General features: G+C 46.3%; 1 protein-coding gene across 1 annotated transcript in view; it reads left to right on the forward strand.

Moving 5' to 3' along the window:
• The first annotated feature begins 7722 nt into the window (after positions 1-7722).
• The window catches only part of LOC109886611 (armadillo-like helical domain-containing protein 3), a 90070-nt gene continuing 72565 nt past the window's right edge, over positions 7723-25227 (forward strand). The window contains 6 exon segments of the mRNA XM_031820185.1: positions 7723-7853; positions 10713-10822; positions 14919-14975; positions 15629-15775; positions 16611-16718; positions 17621-17713. Coding sequence (XP_031676045.1) covers positions 10721-10822; positions 14919-14975; positions 15629-15775; positions 16611-16718; positions 17621-17713 — 507 coding nt within the window. The 5' untranslated portion in view covers positions 7723-7853; positions 10713-10720.

Consider the following 25227-nt stretch of genomic DNA (forward strand, 5'->3'; position numbering starts at 1 on the left):
CTCTTTTAAAGACACGTAGATCACCTCATTACTGTCTTTTTGTTTATTAAGCCCTACTCCACAAGCTGCCAACATACCTCGTGTCACAGGGTTGGTTAATGATGATGGCTCCCTTGCTAACCACAGAGCTGCTTTTTCATATCAGGCACCTCATGTGAAATAGTTTCCAGTTGGCACTTCGTTTGGATCATATGGTGTCCCTGGGTCAATTTAGGAAATTGGTTAAGGATTTTAAAAATGATACATTTGTTTGTTTTATTTGATCATAATGGCTAGTGTGTATATTGTATGTTTCGTGTGTATATTTGGTGTATTTTTATATCATTGTGTGTGGTGTGTGTGTGTGCTAATGAGACTGTTGTTCCCAGGGCACTCTCTCTCTGTCATTCTCTCTCTCTCTCTTTTGCCCTCTCATTCAACTTTCCCTCACTCCCCTCTCTCTTTCTCTCTACTGCCCCCCTCCTCTCTCTTTCTTCTCTACGATGCTCCCCCCCTTCTTCGTCTTCTCTCTACTGCCGCTGCCCCTCCCCCTCTTCTCTTTCTTCTCTACTGCTCCTCCGCCCGCTCTCTCTTTCTCTCTACTGGGCTCCCCCCCTCTCTCTTTCTCTCTACTGCTCCCCCCCCCTCTCTCTTTCTCTCTACTGCTCCCCCCTCTCTCTTTCTCTCTACTGCTCCCCCCCTCTCTCTTTCTCTCTACTGCTCCCCCCCCTCTCTCTTTCTCTCTACTGCTCCCCCCCTCTCTCTTTCTCTCTACTGCTCCCCTCCTCTCTCTTTCTCTCTACTGCTCCCCCCCCTCTCTTTCTCTCTACTGCTCCCCCCCCCTCTCTCTCTCTCTTCTACTGCTCCCCCCCCCTCTCTCTCTCTCTCTACTGCTCCCCCCCTCTCTCTTTCTCTCTACTGCTCCCCCCCTCTCTCTTTCTCTCTACTGCTCCCCCCCTCTCTCTCTTTCTCTCTACTGCTCCCCCCTCTCTCTTTCTCTCTACTGCTCCCCCCCTCTCTCTTTCTCTCTACTGCTCCCCCCCCTCTCTCTTTCTCTCTACTGCTCCCCCCCCTCTCTCTTTCTCTCTACTGCTCCCCCCCCCTCTCTCTTTCTCTCCACTGCTCCCCCCCCTCTCTTTCTCTCTACTGCTCCCCCCCTCTCTCTTTCTCTCTACTGCTCCCCCCCTCTCTCTCTTTCTCTCTACTGCTCCCCCCTCTCTCTTTCTCTCTACGGCTCCCCCCCCTCTCTCCTTCTCCTACTGCTCCCCCCCTCTCTCTCTCTCTCTACTGCTCCCCCCCCTCTCTCTCTCTCTCTACTGCTCCCCCCCTCTCTCTCTTTCTCTCTACTGCTCCCCCCTCTCTCTTTCTCTCTACTGCTCCCCCCCTCTCTCTTTCTCTCTACTGCTCCCCCCCCTCTCTCTTTCTCTCCACTGCTCCCCCCCCTCTCTTTCTCTCTACTGCTCCCCCCTCTCTCTTTCTCTCTACTGCTCCCCCCCCTCTCTTTCTCTCTACTGCTCCCCCCCTCTCTCTTTCTCTCTACTGCTCCCCCCCTCTCTCTTTCTCTCTACTGCTCCCCCCTCTCTCTTTCTCTCTACTGCTCCCCCCCCTCTCTCTACTGCTCCCCCCCCTCTCTCTTTCTCTCTACTGCTCCCCCCCCTCTCTTTCTCTCTACTGCTCCCCCCCTCTCTCTTTCTCTCTACTGCTCCCCCCCTCTCTCTTTCTCTCTACTGCTCCCCCCCTCTCTCTTTCTCTCTACTGCTCCCCCCCCTCTCTTTCTCTCTACTGCTCCCCCCCTCTCTCTTTCTCTCTACTGCTCCCCCCCTCTCTCTTTCTCTCTACTGCTCCCCCCCTCTCTCTTTCTCTCTACTGCTCCCCCCCCTCTCTTTCTCTCTACTGCTCCCCCCCCTCTCTCTTTCTCTCTACTGCTCCCCCCCTCTCTCTTTCTCTCTACTGCTCCCCCCCCTCTCTCTTTCTCTCTACTGCTCCCCCCCCTCTCTCTTTCTCTCTACTGCTCCCCCCCCTCTCTCTTTCTCTCTACTGCTCCCCCCCCTCTCTCTTTCTCTCTACTGCTCCCCCCCTCTCTCTTTCTCTCTACTGCTCCCCCCCCCTCTCTCTTTCTCTCTACTGCTCCCCCCCCTCTCTCCCCCCAGACTGACAACATTACACCCTTCCAGAGGGTAGTACGTCTCACCTCTGACCTTTCACCTCAGGGCAGTATGCAGGTTCCCACTAGATGGCCAAGCTGCACAGTCAATATTGGTTGTGCAAACAAAAATGTGCTATTTGGTCTTAAATATAAGTCTAGGTTTAGGCATAAAGTTAGGTTTAGGTTTAAAATCTGATTTTAAGAAGATAAATTGTAGAATTATGTAGGGTTTCTGACTGCAACTTGGCCAGATAGTGACGACCCAGTACTGTATATATCTCAGAGTAGTGGTGTTGATCTAGGATCTGGTCACCCCTGTCCATGTCATCTTATAAATGTTGATCTAAAAGGCTAAACTGATCCCAGATCAACACTCCTACTCTGAGATGCTTTATAAATACGAGCACTGACCTCCAACCTCATCATTGACCCCTAACCCCAGTCTCTAACCCTAGCCCGTACTTGCAACATGCTCTAAATTGCTAGGTATAACTTGTCCTTCACCACAGATCTGGGATCAGCTTCGACTTCCTAAATCCGAACCTTGAATGGGAAATCCTCAGTTTAAACAATAACAAAGCAAATCCCCTCCACTGTTTCGGTAGAAAGCTGAGGGACGTGGGGCTGGAGAAGAGTAACGACTCTCAATTTCATTAACAGAGGTATGGATTCAAGGACTGAACATCCATGATGTCAAAATGATCATTTTAACCATGTTTTGAGGCGGTACAGTCTCTGTTTACCTGTATTTTGTTTACAAACATACAAACAAGACAGGTGAACTAAGCTCGTTAAGCATTTATAAGTTATATGTTTCAAGAATGAATTGGTACATATTCATTTATAAGTAAAAAAAAATGCATGTAGCGGCTGCAGATTTCGGCTTTAACCACCATAGGGGAGAAATGCAAAAGGTATTGCAGATTGCCCCTTCAACCACCATAGAGGAGAAATGCAAAAGGTATTGCAGATTGCCCCTTTAACCACCATAGGGGAGAAATGCAAAAGGTATTGCAGATTGCCCCTTTAACCACCATAGGGGAGAAATGCAAAAGGTATTGCAGATTGCCCCTTTAACCACCATAGGGGAGAAATGCAAAAGGTACTGCAGATTGCCCCTTTAACCACCATTGGGGAGAAATGTAAAAGGTATTGCAGATTGCCCCTTTAACCACCATAGAGGAGAAATGCAAAAGGTATTGCAGATTGCCCCTTTAACCACCATAGGGGAGAAATGCAAAAGGTATTGCAGATTGCCCCTTTAACCACCATAGGGGAGAAATGCAAAAGGTATTGCAGATTGCCCCTTTAACCACCATAGGGGAGAAATGCAAAAGGTATTGCAGATTGCCCCTTTAACCACCATAGGGGAGAAATGCAAAAGGTATTGCAGATTTCCCCTTTAACCACCATAGGGGAGAAATGCAAATCGGACCCCAAGTCAGTGTCTATAGTAGGGAGAGTAATCAGATATAATATGACTTGATTTCTTTGCCCTATTACTTTAGCTCTCAACTATTGTGTCTCTTGAAGAAATTGCAATGAAGATGGTGGTAAATTCCATGTCTTTCAGTCGTGTATTGTGTGTGTGTGTGTGTGTGTGTGTGTGAACTGATGGCCTGACTGATGATTTATTTTTCTTCGTCTTTATTATAAACCACAGAGGCATGTAGAGCACACGCACACGCACACACACACGCACAAACACACGCACACACACTAACTGCTCAACACAACTTTTCTCTCTCTCTGTCTCTCTTCAACAGTTGAAGAAGGTTGGTCAAAGTGTGTCCGTAGCTAATGCTATCAATGAGGTGGTGGTCAGAGCGTGTAACATAGTGACAGACACACACACACACACTGACACTTGTCTCTGATTGACTGCTGCTTCTCCTGTGCGTGTGTTGCTTCTCCTGTGTGTGTGTGTGTGTTGCTTCTCCTGTGTGTGTTGCTTCTTTGTGTGTGTGTGTGTGTGTGTGTTGATTCCTTCCTTTTCTCATCCTTTCTTTCTCTCTCCCCAATATCCCTCCCTCCCTCCCTCCCTCTCAAACTCTTACTGAGTTGTCCACAATGTGTTTTTTAAGTCTGTAAAATGTATTGCCAGTTTTTGTCATATTTTTGTAATATATTTTTGTAATGACAGATACCTGGCAGTCTCGGCGATGCTGATGGCTGCCTCGCCCGGGACAAGAAACTAGCCCTTGTTGTCATTGCAGGGTTGTTTGTCAAGTTATTCCCCACCGAATGTTCCTCAGTGTCCATGACACCCCCCTCTACCCCCCCGCCCACAGTCTGTGAACCTCAGCCCCCCTCCCAATACAGCAGTCCCCATCTTCCCTTCTCCTCCCCCAGTCTTCCCAACCTCCCTCCTCCTCCCCGTCTCCCCAACCTCCCTCCTTCACCCCCAGTCTTCCCAACCTCCCCCCAACCTCCCTCCTCCTCCCCCAACCTCCCCCCAGTCTCCTCAACCTCCTCCCCCAGTCTCCCCAACCTCCCCCCAGTCTCCCCAACCTCCCCCAGTCTCCCCAACCTCCCCCCAGTCTCCCCAACCTCCCTCCTCCTCCCCCCCAGTCTCCCCAACCTCCCCCCAGTCTCCCCAACCTCCCTCCTCCTCCCCCAGTCTCCCCAACCTCCCTCCTCCTCCCCCCCCAGTCTCCCCAACCTCCCTCCTCCTCCCCCAGTCTTCCCAACCTCCCCCCAGTCTCCCCAACCTCCCTCCTCCTCCCCCAGTCTTCCCAACCTCCCCCCAGTCTCCCCAACCTCCCTCCTCCTCCCCCAGTCTCCCCAACCTCCCTCCTCCTCCCCCAGTCTCCCCAACCTCCCTTCTCCTCCCCCCAGTCTCCCCAACCTCCCCAACCTCCCTCCTCCTCCTCCAGTCTTCCCAACCTCCCCCCAGTCTCCCCAACCTCCCTCCTCCTCCCCCAGTCTTCCCAACCTCCCCCCAGTCTCCCCAACCTCCCTCCTCCTCCCCCAGTCTCCCCAACCTCCCTCCTCCTCCCCCCAGTCTTCCCAACCTCCCTCCTCCTCCCCCCAGTCTTCCCAACCTCCCTCCTCCTCCTCCCAGTCTTCCCAACCTCCCTCCTCCTCCCCCCCAGTCTCCGACAACCTTTTCACCTTTTTCGACTTCTTTCAATTATTTTGATGTGTGGACTGACTGGTGTTGGAGGAATTTGGATTCCTATGTGTTCATTAATTCAAGTAAAACACTTTGTCCGTTTCTAAGAATTTGTAAGATCCTTATTTACATAAAATGGACAGAGACCAGCCTTTAAATGTAATCAGTAGCGTTTATTTCCGAGAGCTCTGCTCATAATCACATGTTCATTAGGTTTTATATCACACATAGCGTCATAGCTTTTAATATGTCCCTCCTCTTCTTGGACGATGTCTCTCTTCCTTTTGGACAATGACTTAGCTACTTTTCAATGCAATTCCAACACACACATATTGTTTATCTTATGTTACCACATGTTACACAATCTATTGCAAGTCCAACGGGTTTTCCCCTCCCTGAATGGGGACCAGACATTTCTCCTGTTGTTAGTTTCACTGTGGTCACAAGTTGTCTGTTAACACTTCCTCTTGGTCTATGTACAAACATTTTATTCTTCAGACAGCATAGAATTCTGTTAATTAATGTTAGTTATAATTCCACGTTGAATGTATACATTATTTAGTCATTATTGATAAAACTCCTTCAACACTGGATATATAGGCGACAGGTAGGTGGACCCCAATACACACACATCTTCATATATCAGTAGATCAGATGGTCACATGGTCACATGATGCACTGAGAAATTAACCAGAGGATCAATGAAATGAAAGTTCTGGAATGTATAAAACCTTTCTTGATGGTGCCATTTAGATTTTTCTTGTCTTTGATTTTTGAGGGGGAAAGATAGGAAGGATGGAAGGGTTGTGGTTGACCTATTGATAGAGTCCACGTCCCAAATGGCACCCTATTCCCTATATAGTACACTACTTTTGACCAGGGCCCTGGTGGAGTATGTGGGGAAAAGGGTGCATTTGGAACACTTTGTATTCCGTTAACTCATTTCCAAAAGATTCCGGAGTCTGTCTGTGACATTTCGAGGCAATGCCTGGATCTCTCACAGAGTTGGCAGAGAAAAGATTAACTGTCTTATTGTTATCTGATGACATTTGCGTTCAATTTCAGCCAATGAGCCAAACCAAGGGATGTGAAGGGTGCACAGACCTTTACTGAACCTACCAGGCGTTTAGACGCTAGAGAAGTTCAAATGTATTTATAAAGCCCTTTTTACATCAGCTGATATCTCAAAGTGCTGTACAGAAACCCAGCCTAAAACCCCAAACAGCAAGCAATGCAGGTGTAGAAGCACGGTGGCTAGAAAGGCCTAGAAAGGCCAGAACCTAGGAAGAGACCTAGAGAGGAACCAGACTATGTGGGGTGGCCAGTCCTCTTCTGGCTGTGCTGGGTGGAGATTATAACAGAACATGGCCAAGATGTTCAAATGTTCATAGATGACCAGCAGGGTCAAATAATAATAATCACAGTGGTTGTCGAGGGTGCAACAGGTCAGCACCTCAGGAGGAAATGTCCGTTGGCTTTTCATAGCCCAACATTCAGAGATAGAGACAGCAGGTGTGGTAGAGAGAGAGAGTCTAAAAACAGCAGATCCGTGTAAAGGTAGCACTCTGGGGAACAGGCAGAGACAGCAAGAGTGGTTTGTCGCTCCAGTGCCTTTCCATTCACCTTCACAACCCTGGGCCAGACTACAGTCAATGACCTACTGCAACGATGAGTCTTCAATTAAGACTTAAAGGTTGAGACCGAGTCTGCGTCTCTCACATGGGTAGGCAGACCGTTCCATAAAAATGGAGCTCTATAGGAGAAAGCTCTGCCTCGAGCTGTTTGCTTATTCTAGAGACAATAACAAGGCCTGTGTCTTGTGACCGTAGGTTAGCAGGGAAACCTTGAAATCAGCCCGAGCTTTAATAGGATGCCAGTGTAGAGAGGAGTAATATGGAGTATATATGATCACATTGTTGGGTTCTAGTCAGGATTCTAGCAGCCGAGTTTAGCACTAACTGAAGTTTATTTAGTGCTTTAGCCGGGTAGCCGGAAAGTAGAGCATTGCAGTCGACTAATCTAGAAGTGACAAAAGCATGGATTAGCTTTTCTGCATCATTTTTGGACAAAACGTTTCCGATATTTGTAATGTTATGAAAATGGAAAAAACTGTCCTTGAAATACTCTTGATATGTTCAATGAACACTGTTTATAACCCGTTCGTGAGCACCAGTAATGGACAGTTTGGACAAATGAAAATCTGGGAAAAGATATATGAATGTAGCTAGATTAACTTTTGGCCCAAAATGAAATCTATCTAGTTTATTTAATGTATATATGATTTTTACAGTACAAATAATCCCAGAGGAAAGTACAAACACATGAAAGATTTACAAATACACTTATTTCCAATATATTTATATTCTTGTCCTCCTAGTAGTGAATTGAATGTACTACTGTATGCAGAAGATTGCGTGGATTGTAAATCAGTGATAGCTCACTACAGTATCTTCGATACACGACGACCAGTGACGGCACAGGCGCTAGGACCATGCAGTCTCCAGACAGGCAAAGGAAGTCTCAATCACAGCTAGCTAGCTAGCAGGCTAACATTGGTATGTGTAGTTTTCTGAGCGAACGGTATGGATTCATATAAATAATCGTTTGATTGAGGTAAGAAGGGGTTTGATGAATAATCTATGACAACATATACATCTTGCTACCTGTCCTCAAACGCTGTTAGGTTGTACATCGACAAGGAAGCAGACATTGTAAGAAAAGAGCTAGCTAGCTATAGCTAGGTACTATAGACCCACAATGTAGCTATGCATGACGAGTAGCTAACAGCTTGTTGTCATTAACACTAACATTTGCCAGCACTAGAGTGGCCGATGTTTGAGTTGCACGTTAGTAACGGAGTTGCCTTGCACTAAATAAAGAGTGGTTTAACTTTTGAATATGAACTTTTCGGTGACTGGAAACAACGTAGGTAGGCTACCTAGCTAGGTAACGTTAGCATGTTAGTTAGCTGTAGCTAGCTACCAACTCGGCTAACCACTGCTAGTCATTTGTAAACAATTACCTATGGTTTGACTGTTGTGTGCAGTGAACTGTTCTTACGTATCATATGTTTTATGGGGATATATTGCATGAAACTGACAAATCATGCTAACACTAGCCAGCTATGTATTCCATTGGAAATGTAGTCGACGGCTAACTAACATTCCTCTACAGTACAGCAGTTGCCCAATCAATGCATATACAGTCAGGGCAGGCCCACTTTGTAGTGTCCTGTTGCGCAAAGAGAACAATCAGGATACAGTCAGATAAGGATATGAATCACGATTAACTAGCTAACGTTAGCTTGTGTTGCATTCATTGTTTCTATTCTAGTAGCCTTTTATAGTATCAAATCAAATGTATTTATAAAGCCCTTCTTACATCAGCTGATATCTCAAAGTGCTGTACAGAAACCCAGCCTGAAAACCCAAACAGCAAGCAATGCAGGTGTAGAAGCACGCATTATCACGTCACTTCTTGGGAATGACTGAGTGAACACATGTAGCTAAGAATGCTTTGTTGACAGTTTAGGATACTTGATTTAGGCCTAGTTAACTTTTGTTGATTGCCATAGCTGGGAATATGAATGTATTTTGTAAACATACATTGATGACTAATCATATACAGTATATAAATGGGTAATAAGTGAGTTTTCTAACCCTGTGTTAAAACTCGACCAGAACTGAGGGTTCTAAATGCCATACATTCTTGACAATAGAAGCACCTCCTACACTAACACTGTAGAATGTGGGTCTGGTGGTGTGTGAATGTTAGAGGTCGACCGATTATGATTTTTCAACGCTGATACCGATTATTGGAGGACCAAAAAAGCCGATACAGATCAATCAGACAATTTTTTTATTTGTAATAATGACAATTACAACAATATTGAATTAACACTTATTTTAACTTAATATAAAACATGAATAAAATCAATTTAGCCTCAAATAAATAATGAAACATGTTCAATTTGGTTTAAATAATGCAAAAACAAAGTGTTGGAGAAGAAAGTAATGTGTGCCATGTAAAATATGTGCCATGTAAAAAAGCTAACGTTTAAGTTCCTTGCTCAGAACATGAGAACATATGAAAGTTGGTGGTTCCTTTTAACATGAGACTTCAATATTCCAAGGTAAGAGGTTTTAGGTTGTAGTTAATATAGTATTTATTGGACTATTTCTCTCTATACCATTTGTATTTCATATACCTTTGACTATTGAATGTTCTTATAGGCACTATAGTATTGACAGTGTAACAGTATAGCTTCCGTCCCCCTCCTCGCCCCTACCTGGGCTCGAACCAGGAACACATCGACAACAGCCACCCTCGAAGCATCGTTGCCCATCGCTCCACAAAAGCCGCGGCCCTTGCAGCGCAAGGGGAATAACTACACCAAATCTAAAAGCGAGTGATGTTTGAAACAGTATTAGCGCACACCCAGCCAACTAGCTAGCCATTTCACATTGGTTACACCAGCCATTAGGCTGATAGGCTTGAAGTCATAAACAGCGCTGTGCTTGCGAAGAGCTGCTGGCAAAACGCACGAAAGTGCTGTTTGAATGAATGATTACGGGCCTGCTGCTGCTCAGTCAGACTGCTCTATCAAATCAGACTTAATTATAACATAATAACACACAGAAATATGAGCCTTTGGTCATTAATATGATCGAATCCGGAAACTATCATTTCGAAAACAAAACGTTTATTATTTCAGTGAAATATGGAACCGTTCGGTATTTTATCTAAAGGGTGACATCCCTAAGTCTAAATATTCTTGTTACATTGCACAACCTTCAATGTATGTCATAATTACGTAACATTCTGGCAAATGAGTTCGCAATGAGCCAGGCGGCCCAAACTGTTGCATATACCCTGACTCTGCGTGCAATGAACGCAAGAGAAATGACACAATTTCACCTGGTTAATATTGCCTGCTAAACTGGATTAGTAGTGATAACTAGTGATTACGATTTATTGTTTTTTATAAGATAAGTTTAATGCTAGCTATTAATTTACCTTGGCTTCTACTGCATTCGCGTAACAGGCAGGCTACTCGTGGAGTGCAATGGTTAGAATGTTGGACTAGTTAACTGTACGGTTGCAAGATTGGATCCCCTGAGCTGACAAGGTGAAAATCTGTCGTTCTGCCTCTGAACAAGGCAGTTAACCCACAGTTCCTAGGCCGTCATTGAAAATAAGAATGTGTTCATAATTTACTTGCCTAATTAAATAAAGGTATTAAAAATGTTTATAATAATAATCGGAAATAGGCGCCCAAAAATACAGATTTCCGATTGTTATGAAAACTTGAAATCGGCCCTAATTAATCGGCCATTCTGATTCATCGGTCGACCTATAGTGTATGTAGTATTGTCTGTCCTTTTTAGTTTTTCCTGTGTGATACTAGCTACATGCTTATTTGCGTCTGCTGTGTTTACATTTCTATGCTTACTTATTTGTGTGTGTCTCCAGACCCAGCCATGTCTCAGCTGGAGAAGAAGGCGGGGCTTCTGAGAAGGACGTCCTCCTCTAAGAAACCCCTGAAGGAGAAAGTGGTGCTGATGTATGATGAGATCTTTGCGGTAAGATAGAGGGATGGAGGGAGAGAAGAGGGATGGAGGGAGATGGAGGGAGAGAAGAGGGATGGAGGGAGATGGAGGGAGAGAAGAGGGATGGAGGGAGATGGAGGGAGAGAAGAGAGGGAGGGAGAGAAGAGAGGGAGGGAGAGAGAGCGAGAGGGAGGTAGAGAAGAGGAAATGATGGATAAAGATGAGACAGAGAGGGAGGTTTGTGCAGAGCTAAAGGGATATGGTCAAGTGAAAGAGTAAGAGCATAGGGGAAGAAAGAGTGTTAAAGGGGAAGAAAGAGTGTTAAAGGGGAAGAAAGAGTGTTAAAGGGGAAGAAAGAGTGTTAAAGGGGAAGAAAGAGTGTTAAAGGGGAAGAAAGAGTGTTAAAGGGGAAGAAAGAGTGTTAAAGGGGAAGAAAGAGTGTTAAAGGGGAAGAAAGAGTGAGGGTCGGAACAGACAGACAGACAGGAACAGAAATGAGGTTGGTGGACTTGCTCTCATAGTTCCTTTCACCTCAAAAAGCACAAGAAAGAGAATTTCAATACCCACCATCTCAGATTGTCCTGAAATTATTTTCTGTACTTAGTAACGGATACGATTATCATTCCTGAAACATTATTTTGTTGAAATCTAATTTTATCTCTAAGAAATTAAGATAATTGATTGCACCCAAATTGGCCATTTTAATTGATAATATTCAGATAATATTCAATAAATATAGTACCCAACATCTAATGTGGACCACACTTCTTCCTTCCAATGAGTAAGACATAATGAATCCCCCCCAAAATTGTGGACCCCCCCATGCCAATCCCACCCCAACAACCAGTATACAGTATCAGTTGTCTATGTTTGAAAAATAGTATGAAACTGTGGCTTGGAGTATTGCATCTCCATATTATGTCATGTATTCCCTGTGAAACTGGTGATGTTCTTTTTTCCCCTGTTCAGAGATATTAGTAATTGAAGTCGCTTGCATTATACAATGACATAATATGAAGTAGTGTGACAGTACCATGTTTTTACCACAATATGTCGCTGTTGTTGCTATACCGCAGCACAACCCTCACAATTCAAGCCAGTCCTCAATGAAAGCAATTCAGTTTGTCCCAAGTTCTTAACTGACTTGCCTAGTTAAATAAAATTAGCAGCCTATTGCTTCAACCCAACTCTCCTTGAATAGTCCAATAAGTGGCCACTCTCTGAGATTCTCATATGAAGACTTGTCCTACAAGCCCAAAACTTTGATGGAGAAATGAGCTACGGACTAAAATGTTGAGACAACCCTAAGAAAATAAGTAATTGCATGTTTTTCAATAAAATTATATGGAAACATGTCTATATGTGTTGTGATGAGGGGCATTTACCATTAAACCCAATACCATTACATAACACTATACAGTGTGTGTTTGGGACATTTACCATTAAACCCAATACCATTACATAACACTATACAGTGTGTGTTTGGGACTTTTACCATTAAACCCAATACCATTACATAACACTATACAGTGTGTGTTTGGGACTTTTACCATTGAAGACCATAGGGACCATAACATTGAAACCATTAGAGACCATAACATTGAAGACCATTAGAGACCATAACATTGAAGACCATTAGAGACCATAACATTGAAGACCATTAGAGACCATAACATTGAAGACCATTAGATCTGCTGGAGCCTCATGGTGTGCTTGTTCACCAGGAATGTTCTAGCAGTAACTAAGACAGACCTTTTCTGAAGGGAATAAACCACACACAAAGGGGCTGTAAAAGAAGGAGAAACTGATTTGCTTTCATGGAGGACTGGCTTCCAACCAAGCTGAGATGGTGGGTGTTATGGCTGAGATGGTGGGTGTCATGGCTGAGATGGTGGGTGTTATGGTTGAGATGGTGGGTGTCATGGTTGAGATGGTGGGTGTCATGGCTGAGATGGTGGGTGTCATGGCTGAGATGGTGGGCGTCATGGCTGAGATGGTGGGCGTCATGGCTGAGATGGTGGGCGTCATGGCTGAGATGGTGGGCGTCATGGCTGAGATGGTGGGCGTCATGGCTGAGATGGTGGGCGTCATGGCTGAGATGGTGGGCGTCATGGCTGAGATGGTGGGCGTCATGGCTGAGATGGTGGGCGTCATGGCTGAGATGGTGGGTGTCATGGCTGAGATGGTGGGTGTCATGGCTGAGATGGTGGGTGGCATGGCTGAGATGGTGGGTGTCATGGCTGAGATGGTGGGTGTCATGGCTGAGATGGTGGGTGTCATGGCTGAGATGGTGGGTGTTATGGCTGAGATGGTGGGTGTCATGGCTGAGATGGTGGGTGTCATGGCTGAGATGGTGGGTGTCATGGCTGAGATGGTGGGTGTCATGGCTGAGATGGTGGGTGTCATGGCTGAGATGGTGGGCGTCATGGCTGAGATGGTGGGCGTCATGGTTGAGATGGTGGGCGTCATGGCTGAGATGGTGGGTGTTATGGCTGAGATGGTGGGCGTTATGGCTGAGATGGTGGGTGTCATGGCTGAGATGGTGGGTGTCATGGCTGAGATGGTGGGTGTCATGGCTGAGATGGTGGGTGTCATGGCTGAGATGGTGGGTGTCATGGCTGAGATGGTGGGTGTCATGGCTGAGATGGTGGGTGTCATGGCTGAGATTGTGGGTGTCATGGCTGAGAAGGTGGGCGTCATGGCTGAGAAGGTGGGCGTCATGGCTGAGATGGTGGGTGTCATGGCTGAGATGGTGGGTGTCATGGCTGAGATGGTGGGTGTCATGGCTGAGATGGTGGGTGTCATGGTTGAGATGGTGGGTGTCATGGTTGAGATGGTGGGTGTCATGGTTGAGATGGTGGTTCAGATGGTGGGTGTTATGGCTGAGATGGTGGGTGTCATGGCTGAGATGGTGGGTGTCATGGTTGAGATGGTGGTTCAGATGGTGGGTGTCATGGTTGAGATGGTGGCTGAGATGGTGGGTGTCATGGCTGATATGGTGGGTGTCATGGCTGGATGTCATGGCTGAGATGGTGGGTGTCATGGCTGAGATGGTGGGTGTCATGGTTGAGATGGTGGTTGAGATGGTGGTTCAGATGGTGGGTGTCATGGTTGAGATGGTGGGTGTCATGGCTGAAATGGTGGGTGTCATGGCTGGATGTCATGGCTGAGATGGTGGGTGTCATGGCTGAGATGGTGGTTGAGATGGTGGTTCAGATGGTGGGTGTCATGGCTGATATGGTGGGTGTCATGGCTGGATGTCATGGCTGAGATGGTGGGTGTCATGGCTGAGATGGTGGGTGTCATGGCTGGATGTCATGGCTGAGATGGTGGGTGTCATGGTTGAGATGGTGGGTGTCATGGCTGAGATGGTGGGCATCATGGCTGAGATGGTGGGTGTCATGGCTGAGATGGTGGGTGTCATGGCTGAGATGGTGGGTGTCATGGTTGAGATGGTGGGTGTCATGGTTGAGATGGTGGGTGTCATGGTTGAGATGGTGGTTCAGATGGTGGGTGTCATGGTTGAGATGGTGGCTGAGATGGTGGGTGTCATGGCTGATATGGTGGGTGTCATGGCTGGATGTCATGGCTGAGATGGTGGGTGTCATGGCTGAGATGGTGGGTGTCATGGTTGAGATGGTGGTTGAGATGGTGGTTCAGATGGTGGGTGTCATGGTTGAGATGGTGGTTGAGATGGTGGGTGTCATGGCTGATATGGTGGGTGTCATGGCTGGATGTCATGGCTGAAATGGTGGGTGTCATGGCTGAGATGGTGGTTGAGATGGTGGTTCAGATGGTGGGTGTCATGGCTGATATGGTGGGTGTCATGGCTGGATGTCATGGCTGAGATGGTGGGTGTCATGGCTGAGATGGTGGGTGTCATGGCTGGATGTCATGGCTGAGATGGTGGGTGTCATGGTTGAGATGGTGGGTGTCATGGCTGAGATGGTGGGTGTCATGGCTGAGATGGTGGGCGTCATGGCTGAGATGGTGGGCGTCATGGCTGAGATGGTGGGCGTCATGGCTGAGATGGTGGGTGTCATGGCTGAGATGGTGGGTGTCATGGCTGAGATGGTGGCTGTCATGGCTGAGATTACATGGAGCGACTCTCTGTCTCCTCTCTCTCCAGAAAGAGGATCCAGCCAAGAACAACTCCCGTTTCTGGGATGAACTCTTCCTCATGAAGGTAAGAGAGAACAGCTGTTTACATGTGTTTACAAAAGGACCTGTTTACATTACATTTGTTAACAGAATTACCCATTTGCATTTGTTTGTAAAACTTGTAGCTGTCCTTTGCGTTCTGAAAAGGGAATTGCTCTCTAACTATAACCTCAATGCACCCCCCTTCTCTCTCTCCCGTTCCCCACCCTCCTTCTCTCTCTCCCGTTCCCCACCCCCCTTCTCTCTCTCCCGTTCCCCACCCTCCTTCTCTCTCTCCCGTTCCCCACCCTCCTTCTCTCTCTCCCGTTCCCCACCCCCCTTCTCTCTCTCCCGTTCCCCACCCCCCTTCTCTCTCTCCCGTTCCCCACCCTCCTCCTCTCTCTCCCGTTCCCCACCCCCCTTCTCTCTCTCCCGTTCCCCACCCACCTTCTCTCTCTCCCGTTCCCCACCCTCCTTCTTTCTGTGACCTCCCAACCCTCGCTCCTCCCCCTCCCCTCCCCTTTCTCACCCAACCCTCTCCCCCCTCTCTCTCCCAACCATCTTCCCCCTCCCCCTCTCTCTACCAACCCTCCCTCTTCCCCCACTCTCTCCCTCTCCCTCCCCCCTCTCGCTCAACCCTCCCTTTTCCACCCACCCTTACTCTACTCTCTCCCCCTCTGTACCCCCCCCCTCCCCCAGGTGAATCTGGAGTACCTGGAGGCCAAGCTGGAGTCTCTGGATGGAGATGAGGTGATGAAGATTAAAGACAACATCAACAGTTTGTTCCACCACTGTGTTCAGGCCCTGGCAGAGGAGCACCAGATCAAAGTGGTCAACGCCCTGCAGGTAAGTGGGAGTGTGTGTGTGTGTTGGGGGTGGGGGTGTTCCACTATTGTGTTCAGACCCTGGCAGAGGAGAACCAAAATTGGGATTTTAGGGATCATAGCTTTCACCTAGATTCACCTGGTCAGTCTATGTTATGGAAAGAGCAGGTGTTCCTAATGTTTTGTACATTCAGTGTAAGTTGCATCAGGTGTGTGGACTGAGGTGGAACAAAACCTGGACCAGGGGTGAAGAACACTGCTCTACAGACCTGCTATAGACAGGATGTATTGATCTGTTATGGTACTGACGTGGCTATAGACAGGATGTATTGATCTGTTATGGTGCTGACGTGGCTATAGACAGGATGTATTGATCTGTACATAGACCTGTTATGGTGCTGATGAGGCTATAGACAGGATGTATTGATCTGTTATGGTACTGATGGGGCTATAGACAGGATGTATTGATCTGTTATGGTGCTGACGGGGCTATAGACAGGATGTATTGATCTGTTATGGTACTGACGAGGCTATAGACAGGATGTATTGATCTGTTATGGTACTGACGAGGCTATAGACAGGATGTATTGATCTGTTATGGTGCTGACGAGGCTATAGACAGGATGTAGGGGTCTGGACCATATAGATAGATAGAGGACTTGTCTTTCTATCTGTGCGACTATAGCGTCTGTGACAGCATGGGCAGTGCCATTGAGACTACAACCCATAGGAATCCCCACCCAGTTAACTGCAGTTACTTTAAAATTGTCACTAGAGGCCTCTATCATAATCTATGGTCTGTGGTGTTTGACCTTTCACCCACATTGTCATGAAGGTGTATCTGTCCCCTCCACCAGACTCTGTGTGCGTTGTTCCGTGGGGTTCACCAGAAGAACAAGTCAGCCTCAGGCTTCGACATCATCAACATGCTCGTGGGCTTCGACAAGGCCGAGCTCCGCATGAAGGTGTGTGTGTCCTACAGGACTTCATGGAGAGTTTGGAGAGCTTGCTGTGTGTGTGTGTGTGTCCTACAGGACTTCATGAAGAGTTTGGAGAGCTTGCTGTGTGTGTGTCCTACAGGACTTCATGGAGAGTTTGGAGAGCTTGCTGTGTGTGTGTGTCCTACAGGACTTCATGGAGAGTTTGGAGAGCTTGCTGTGTGTGTGTGTGTGTCCTACAGGACTTCATGGAGAGTTTGGAGAGCTTGCTGTGTGTGTGTCCTACAGGACTTCATGGAGAGTTTGGAGAGCTTGCTGTGTGTGTGTGTCCTACAGGACTTCATTGAGAGTTTGGAGAGCTTGCTGTGTGTGTGTCCTACAGGACTTCATGGCGAGTTTGGAGAGCTTGCTGTGTGTGTCCTACAGGACTTCATGGAGAGTTTGGAGAGCTTGCTGTGTGTGTGTGTCCTACAGGACTTCATGGAGAGTTTGGAGAGCTTGCTGTGTGTGTGTGTCCTACAGGACTTCATGGAGAGTTTGGAGAGCTTGCTGTGTGTGTGTGTGTCCTACAGGACTTCATGGAGAGTTTGGAGAGCTTGCTGTGTGTGTGTCCTACAGGACTTCATGGAGAGTTTGGAGAGCTTGCTGTGTGTGTGTGTCCTACAGGACTTCATTGAGAGTTTGGAGAGCTTGCTGTGTGTGTCCTACAGGACTTCATTGAGAGTTTGGAGAGCTTGCTGTGTGTGTGTCCTACAGGACTTCATGGAGAGTTTGGAGAGCTTGCTGTGTGTGTGTGTCCTACAGGACTTCATGGAGAGTTTGGAGAGCTTGCTGTGTGTGTGTGTCCTAAGAGAAAAGTGTTCATGTAGCAACACTTCCTCCGTTTTGAAAACTATGTTCCCTGTTTGACCCGAGTGTCTCTCCCACAGGACCTGATGGAGAGTTTAGACAGCCTGCTGTGTGGGGAGGGTTCAGAAAGTCTCAAGGCCCTGTGTCTCAAACTACTGCTGTGTTTAGTGACGGTAAGATACACACACACACACACACACACACACACACACACACACACACACACACACACACACACACACACACACACACACACACACACACACACACACACACACACACACACAGACACACACAGACACACACAGACACACACACACACACACACTCTCTCTCATTCTCTCTCTCAATTCAATTCAAGGGCTTTATTGGCATGGGAAACATGTGTTAACATTGCCAAAGCAGGTGAGGTAGATAATATATAAAGTGAAATAAACAATAAAAATGAACAGTAAACATTACACATACAGAAGTTTCAAAACAATAAAGACATTACAAATGTCATATTATATACTGTATATATACAGTATTTTAACAATGTACAAATGGTAAAGGACACAAGATAAAATAAATAAGCATAAATATGGGTTGTATTTACAATGGTGTGTGTTCTTCACTGGTTGCCCTTTTCGGTTAGGTTAGGTTAGGAAGTGCAGCTCAGTTTCCACCTCATTTTGTGGGCAGTGAGCACATAGCCTGTCTTCTCTTGAGAGCCATGTCTGCCTATGGCGGCCTTTCTCAATAGCAAGGCTATGCTCACTGAGTCTGTACATAGTCAAAGCTTTCCTTAATTTTGGGTCAGTCACAGTGGTCAGGTATTCTGCCGCTGTGTACTCTCTGTGTAGGGCCAAATAGCATTCTAGTTTGCTCTGTTTTTTTGTTAATTCTTTCTAATGTGTCAAGTAATTATCTTTTTGTTTTCTCATGATTTGGTTGGGTCTAATTGTGCTGTTGTCCTGGGGCTCTGTAGGGTGTGTTTGTGTTTGTGAACAGAGCCCCAGGACCAGCTTGCTTAGGGGACTCTTCTCCAGGTTCATCTCTCTGTAGGTGATGGCTTTGTTGTGGAAGGTTTGGGAATCGCTTCCTTTTAAGTGGTTATAGAATTTAACGGCTCTTTTCTGGATTTGGATAATTAGTGGGTATCTGCTCTGCATGCATTATTTGGTGTTCTACGTTGTACACGGAGGATATTTTTGCAGAATTCTGCGTGCAGAGTCTCAATTTGGTGTTTCTCCCATTTTGTGAAGTCTTGGTTGGTGAGCAGACCCCAGACCTCACAACCATAAAGGGCAATGGGCTCTATGACTGATTCAAGTATTTTTAGCCAAATCCTAATTGGTATGTTGAAATTTATGTTCCTTTTGATGGCATAGAATGCCCTTCTTGCCTTGTCTCTCAGATCGTTCACAGCTTTGTGGAAGTTACCTGTGGCGCTCATGTTTAGGCCAAGGTATGTATCGTTTTTTGTGTGCTCTAGGGCAACAGTGTCTAGATGGAATTTGTATTTGTGGTCCTGGTGACTGGACCTTTTTTGGAACACCATTATTTTGGTCTTAATGAGATTTACTGTTTTTTTTATTTTTTTTATTTCACCTTTATTTAACCAGGTAGGCTAGTTGAGAACACCTTTATTTAACCAGGTAGGCTAGTTGAGAACACCTTTATTTAACCAGGTAGGCTAGTTGAGAACACCTTTATTTAACCAGGTAGGCTAGTTGAGAACACCTTTATTTAACCAGGTAGGCTAGTTGAGAACACCTTTATTTAACCAGGTAGGCTAGTTGAGAACACCTTTATTTAACCAGGTAGGCTAGTTGAGAACACCTTTATTTAACCAGGTAGGCTAGTTGAGAACACCTTTATTTAACCAGGTAGGCTAGTTGAGAACACCTTTATTTAACCAGGTAGGCTAGTTGAGAACACCTTTATTTAACCAGGTAGGCTAGTTGAGAACACCTTTATTTAACCAGGTAGGCCAGTTGAGAACACCTTTATTTAACCAGGTAGGCTAGTTGAGAACACCTTTATTTAACCAGGTAGGCTAGTTGAGAACACCTTTATTTAACCAGGTAGGCTAGTTGAGAACACCTTTATTTAACCAGGTAGGCTAGTTGAGAACACCTTTATTTAACCAGGTAGGCTAGTTGAGAACACCTTTATTTAACCAGGTAGGCTAGTTGAGAACACCTTTATTTAACCAGGTAGGCTAGTTGAGAACACCTTTATTTAACCAGGTAGGCTAGTTGAGAACACCTTTATTTAACCAGGTAGACTAGTTGAGAACACCTTTATTTAACCAGGTAGGCTAGTTGAGAACACCTTTATTTAACCAGGTAGGCTAGTTGAGAACACCTTTATTTAACCAGGTAGGCTAGTTGAGAACACCTTTATTTAACCAGGTCGGCTAGTTGAGAACACCTTTATTTAACCAGGTAGGCTAGTTGAGAACACCTTTATTTAACCAGGTAGGCTAGTTGAGAACACCTTTATTTAACCAGGTAGGCTAGTTGAGAACACCTTTATTTAACCAGGTAGGCTAGTTGAGAACACCTTTATTTAACCAGGTAGGCTAGTTGAGAACACCTTTATTTAACCGGGTAGGCTAGTTGAGAACACCTTTATTTAACCGGGTAGGCTAGTTGAGAACACCTTTATTTAACCAGGTAGGCTAGTTGAGAACACCTTTATTTAACCAGGTAGGCTAGTTGAGAACACCTTTATTTAACCAGGTAGGCTAGTTGAGAACACCTTTATTTAACCAGGTAGGCTAGTTGAGAACACCTTTATTTAACCAGGTAGGCTAGTTGAGAACACCTTTATTTAACCAGGTAGGCTAGTTGAGAACACCTTTATTTAACCAGGTAGGCTAGTTGAGAACACCTTTATTTAACCAGGTAGGCTAGTTGAGAACACCTTTATTTAACCAGGTAGGCTAGTTGAGAACACCTTTATTTAACCAGGTAGGCTAGTTGAGAACACCTTTATTTAACCAGGTAGGCTAGTTGAGAACACCTTTATTTAACCAGGTAGGCTAGTTGGGAACACCTTTATTTAACCAGGTAGGCTAGTTGAGAACACCTTTATTTAACCAGGTAGGCTAGTTGAGAACACCTTTATTTAACCAGGTAGGCTAGTTGAGAACACCTTTATTTAACCAGGTAGGCTAGTTGAGAACACCTTTATTTAACCAGGTAGGCTAGTTGAGAACAAGTTCTCATTTGCAACTGCGACCTGGCCAAGATAAAGCATAGCAGTGTGAGCAGACAACAAAGAGTTACACATGGAGTAAACAATTAACAAGTCAATAACACAGTAGAAACCAAAGGGGGAGTCTATATACAATGTGTGCAAAAGGCATGAGGAGGTAGGCAAATAATTACAATTTTGCAGATTAACACTGGAGTGATGAATGATCAGATGGTCATGTACAGGTAGAGATATTGGTGTGCAAAAGAGCAGAAAAGTAAATAAATAAAAACAGTATGGGGATGAGGTAGGTGAAAAAGGGTGGGCTATTTACCAATAGACTATGTACAGCTGCAGCGATCGGTTAGCTGCTCAGATAGCTGATGTTTGAAGTTGGTGAGGGAGATAAAAGTCTCCAACTTCAGCGATTTTTGCAATTCGTTCCAGTCACAGGCAGCAGAGTACTGGAACGAAAGGCGGCCAAATGAGGTGTTGGCTTTAGGGATGATCAGTGAGATACACCTGCTGGAGCGCGTGCTACGGATGGGTGTTGCCATCGTGACCAGTGAGCTGAGATAAGGCGGAGCTTTACCTAGCATGGACTTGTAGACCTGGAGCCAGTGGGTCTGGCGACGAATATGTAGCGAGGGCCAGCCGACTAGAGCATACAAGTCGCAGTGGTGGGTGGTATAAGGTGCTTTAGTGACGAAACGGATGGCACTGTGATAGACTGCATCCAGTTTGCTGAGTAGAGTGTTGGAAGCCATTTTGTAGATGACATCGCCGAAGTCGAGGATCGGTAGGATAGTCAGTTTTACTAGGGTAAGCTTGGCGGCGTGAGTGAAGGAGGCTTTGTTGCGGAATAGAAAGCCGACTCTTGATTTGATTTTCGATTGGAGATGTTTGATATGAGTCTGGAAGGAGAGTTTGCAGTCTAGCCAGACACCTAGGTACTTATAGACGTCCACATATTCTAGGTCGGAACCATCCAGGGTGGTGATGCTAGTCGGGCATGCGGGTGCAGGCAGCGACCGGTTGAAAAGCATGCATTTGGTTTTACTAGCGTTTAAGAGCAGTTGGAGGCCACGGAAGGAGTGTTGTATGGCATTGAAGCTTGTTTGGAGGTTAGATAGCACAGTGTCCAAAGACGGGCCGAAGGTATATAGAATGGTGTCGTCTGCGTAGAGGTGGATCAGGGAATCGCCCGCAGCAAGAGCAACATCATTGATATACACAGAGAAAAGAGTCGGCCCGAGAATTGAACCCTGTGGCACCCCCATAGAGACTGCCAGAGGACCAGACAGCATGCCCTCCGATTTGACGCACTGAACTCTGTCTGCAAAGTAATTGGTGAACCAGGCAAGGCAGTCATCCGAAAAACCGAGGCTCCTGAGTCTGCCGATAAGAATATGGTGATTGACAGAGTCGAAAGCCTTGGCAAGGTCGATGAAGACGGCTGCACAGTACTGTCTTTTATCGATGGCGGTTATGATATCGTTGAGTACCTTGAGTGTGGCTGAGGTGCACCCATGACCGGCTCGGAAACCAGATTGCACAGCGGAGAAGGTGCGGTGGGATTCGAGATGGTCAGTGACCTGTTTGTTGACTTGGCTTTCGAAGACCTTAGATAGGCAGGGCAGGATGGATATAGGTCTGTAACAGTTTGGGTCCAGGGTGTCTCCTCCTTTGAAGAGGGGGATGACTGCGGCAGCTTTCCAATCCTTGGGGATCTCAGACGATATGAAAGAGAGGTTGAACAGGCTGGTAATAGGGGTTGCGACAATGGTGGCAGATAGTTTCAGAAATAGAGGGTCCAGATTGTCAAGCCCAGCTGATTTGTACGGGTCCAGGTTTTGCAGCTCTTTCAGAACATCTGCTATCTGGATTTGGTTAAAGGAGAACCTGGAGAGGCTTGGGCGAGGAGCTGCGGGGGGGGGGGCGGAGCTGTTGGCCGAGGTTGAAGTAGCCAGGCGGAAGGCATGGCCAGCCGTTGAGAAATGCTTATTGAAGTTTTCGATAATCATGGATTTATCAGTGGTGACCGTGTTACCTAGCCTCAGTGCAGTGGGCAGCTTCTGATGTTGACATGCATGAAACCAAGGCTTTTTCGATCACAGAAGTTAACAAATGAGGGTGCCTGGGGACATGCAGGGCCTGGGTTTACCTCCACATCACCCGCGGAACAGAGAAGGAGTAGTATGAGGGTGCGGCTAAAGGCTATCAAAACTGGTCGCCTAGAGCGTTGGGGACAGAGAATAAGAGGAGCAGGTTTCTGGGCATGGTAGAATATATTCAGGGCATAATGCGCAGACAGGGGTATGGTGGGGTGCGGGTACAGCGGAGGTAAGCCCAGGCACTGGGTGATGATGAGGGAGGTTGTATCTCTGGACATGCTGGTAGTAATGGGTGAGGTCACCGCATGTGTGGGAGGTGGGACAAAGGAGTTATCAGGGGCGTGAAGAGTGGAACTAGGGGCTCCATTGTGAACTAAAACAATGATAACTAACCTGAACAACAGTATACAAGGCATGTTGACATTTGAGGGAGACATACAGCGAGGCATACAGTAATCACAGGTGTTGAATTGGGAAAGCTAGCTAAAACAGTAGGTGAGACAACAGCTAATCAGCTAGCACAACAACAGCAGGTAAAATGGCGTAGACTAGGCAACGGGGCCAACAGATAGAACAAACAAGCAGAATGAATGGAGTACCGTGATTAATGGACAGTCCAGCGTGCATCAGCTATGTAGCCAAGAGATCAGTGTCCAGGGGGCAGCGGTGGATGGGGCAGGGAAGCTGGCCTGGCGAGTGTTATCCAGGTAAAAAAATTAAATTAAAATAAATAATAATAAATAAAAATAACAATGATTAAATAGCTTGTAGCTAGTTAGCTGGTTAGCTTCTGGAGGTTCTTGAGTGTGTTCTAAAAATAAATAAATAAATAATAGCGATTCCGTATCACATTGGGTGAGGCAGGTTTCCGGAAGGTATAAACAAATTAAAATTCAAAAGAGATAGAAAGTAAATATGGGTCCGGTGAGCGTTTGAGACGCGGCGATACAGGCGGTTAGCAGGCCTGTGCTAACAAGCTAACAGTTTGTAGGCCCGGGCTAGACAAGGTAGCAGTTAGCGGGCCGGAGCTGGACAAGCTAGCAGTTAGCAGGCCGAATTAGCAAGCAGGGAGATAGCGAGGGCTAGAGAGTTAGCCTTTGGGGGACGTCGCGATGGGGTGAGTCTGTTTATTCCTCTTCATGCGATGACATCGGTAGACCGGTCGTGGGTCCGGGTATTGTAGCTCAGGAGTATGCTACGGTGGTAGCGCAAGTGCTACGGCCGGGCTAGCTTCAAGCTAAGTGGGTGGAAACGCTAGCCAGGAGTAATCCGAGGTTGCGGTTTAGCTAGATAGCTAGTTGCTGAAAAATCCAGCTGAAAGATGTTCCGTTTGCGGTGGGAATCCGGGAAGAAAAATAAATAGGTCCGTTGTGCTCTGGTTAAAGTCGCGTTGTACGAACAGGCGAGAGCTTTCCGAACTACAGGTTAGCTGATGACCGGTTAGCTGGAGACCGCTAGCATACCCGCTGGTTAGCTGGCTAGCTTCAGTTGAGGGGTCCCGAAGTAAATATAAATACTTTAGGAAAAATAGCTACATTGGGTGAGTCGGGTTGCAGGAGAGTATTTGGAAGCTTAGGGTTTAGCAAAATGTTTTTAAAGAGATATGTGGAGAAAATATGTAAAAAAACAAAAAATAAACGATATATACAGGGACACGACAGGACAGGACGACCTACTGCTACGCCATCTTGGCGTAGGGCCCAGGTCTGACAGAATCTGTGCAGAATATATAGGTGCTGCTGTAGGCCCTCCTTAGTTGGTGACAGAAGCACCAGATCATCAGCAAACAGCAGACATTTGACTTCGGATTCTAGCAGGGGGAGACCGGGTGCTGCAGACTTTTCTAGTGCCCGCGCCAATTCGTTGATATATATGTTGAAGAGGGTGGGGCTTAAGCTGCATCCCTGTCTCACCCCACGACCCTGTGTGAAGAAATGTGTGTGTTTTTTGCCAATTTTAACCGCACACTTGTTGTTTGTGTACATGGATTTTATAATGTCGTATGTTTTACCCCCAACACCACTTTCCATCAGTTTGTATAGCAGACCCTCATGCCAAATTGAGTCGAAGGCTTTTTTGAAATCAACAAAGCATGAGAAGACTTTGCCTTTGTTTTGGTTTGTTTGGTTGTCAATTAGGGTGTGCAGGGTGAATACATGGTCTGTTGTACGGTAATTTGGTAAAAAGCCAATTTGACATTTGCTCAGTACATTGTTTTCATTGAGGAAATGTACGAGTCTGCTGTTAATGATAATGCAGAGGATTTTCCCAAGGTTACTGTTGACGCATATTCCACGGTAGTTATTGGGGTCAAATTTGTCTCCACTTTTGTGGATTGGGCTGATCAGTCCTTGGTTCCAAATATTGGGGAAGATGCCAGAGCTAAG

Source organism: Oncorhynchus kisutch, unplaced genomic scaffold (genome assembly GCF_002021735.2).
Source record: "Oncorhynchus kisutch isolate 150728-3 unplaced genomic scaffold, Okis_V2 scaffold3072, whole genome shotgun sequence".
NCBI lineage: Eukaryota > Metazoa > Chordata > Actinopteri > Salmoniformes > Salmonidae > Oncorhynchus > Oncorhynchus kisutch.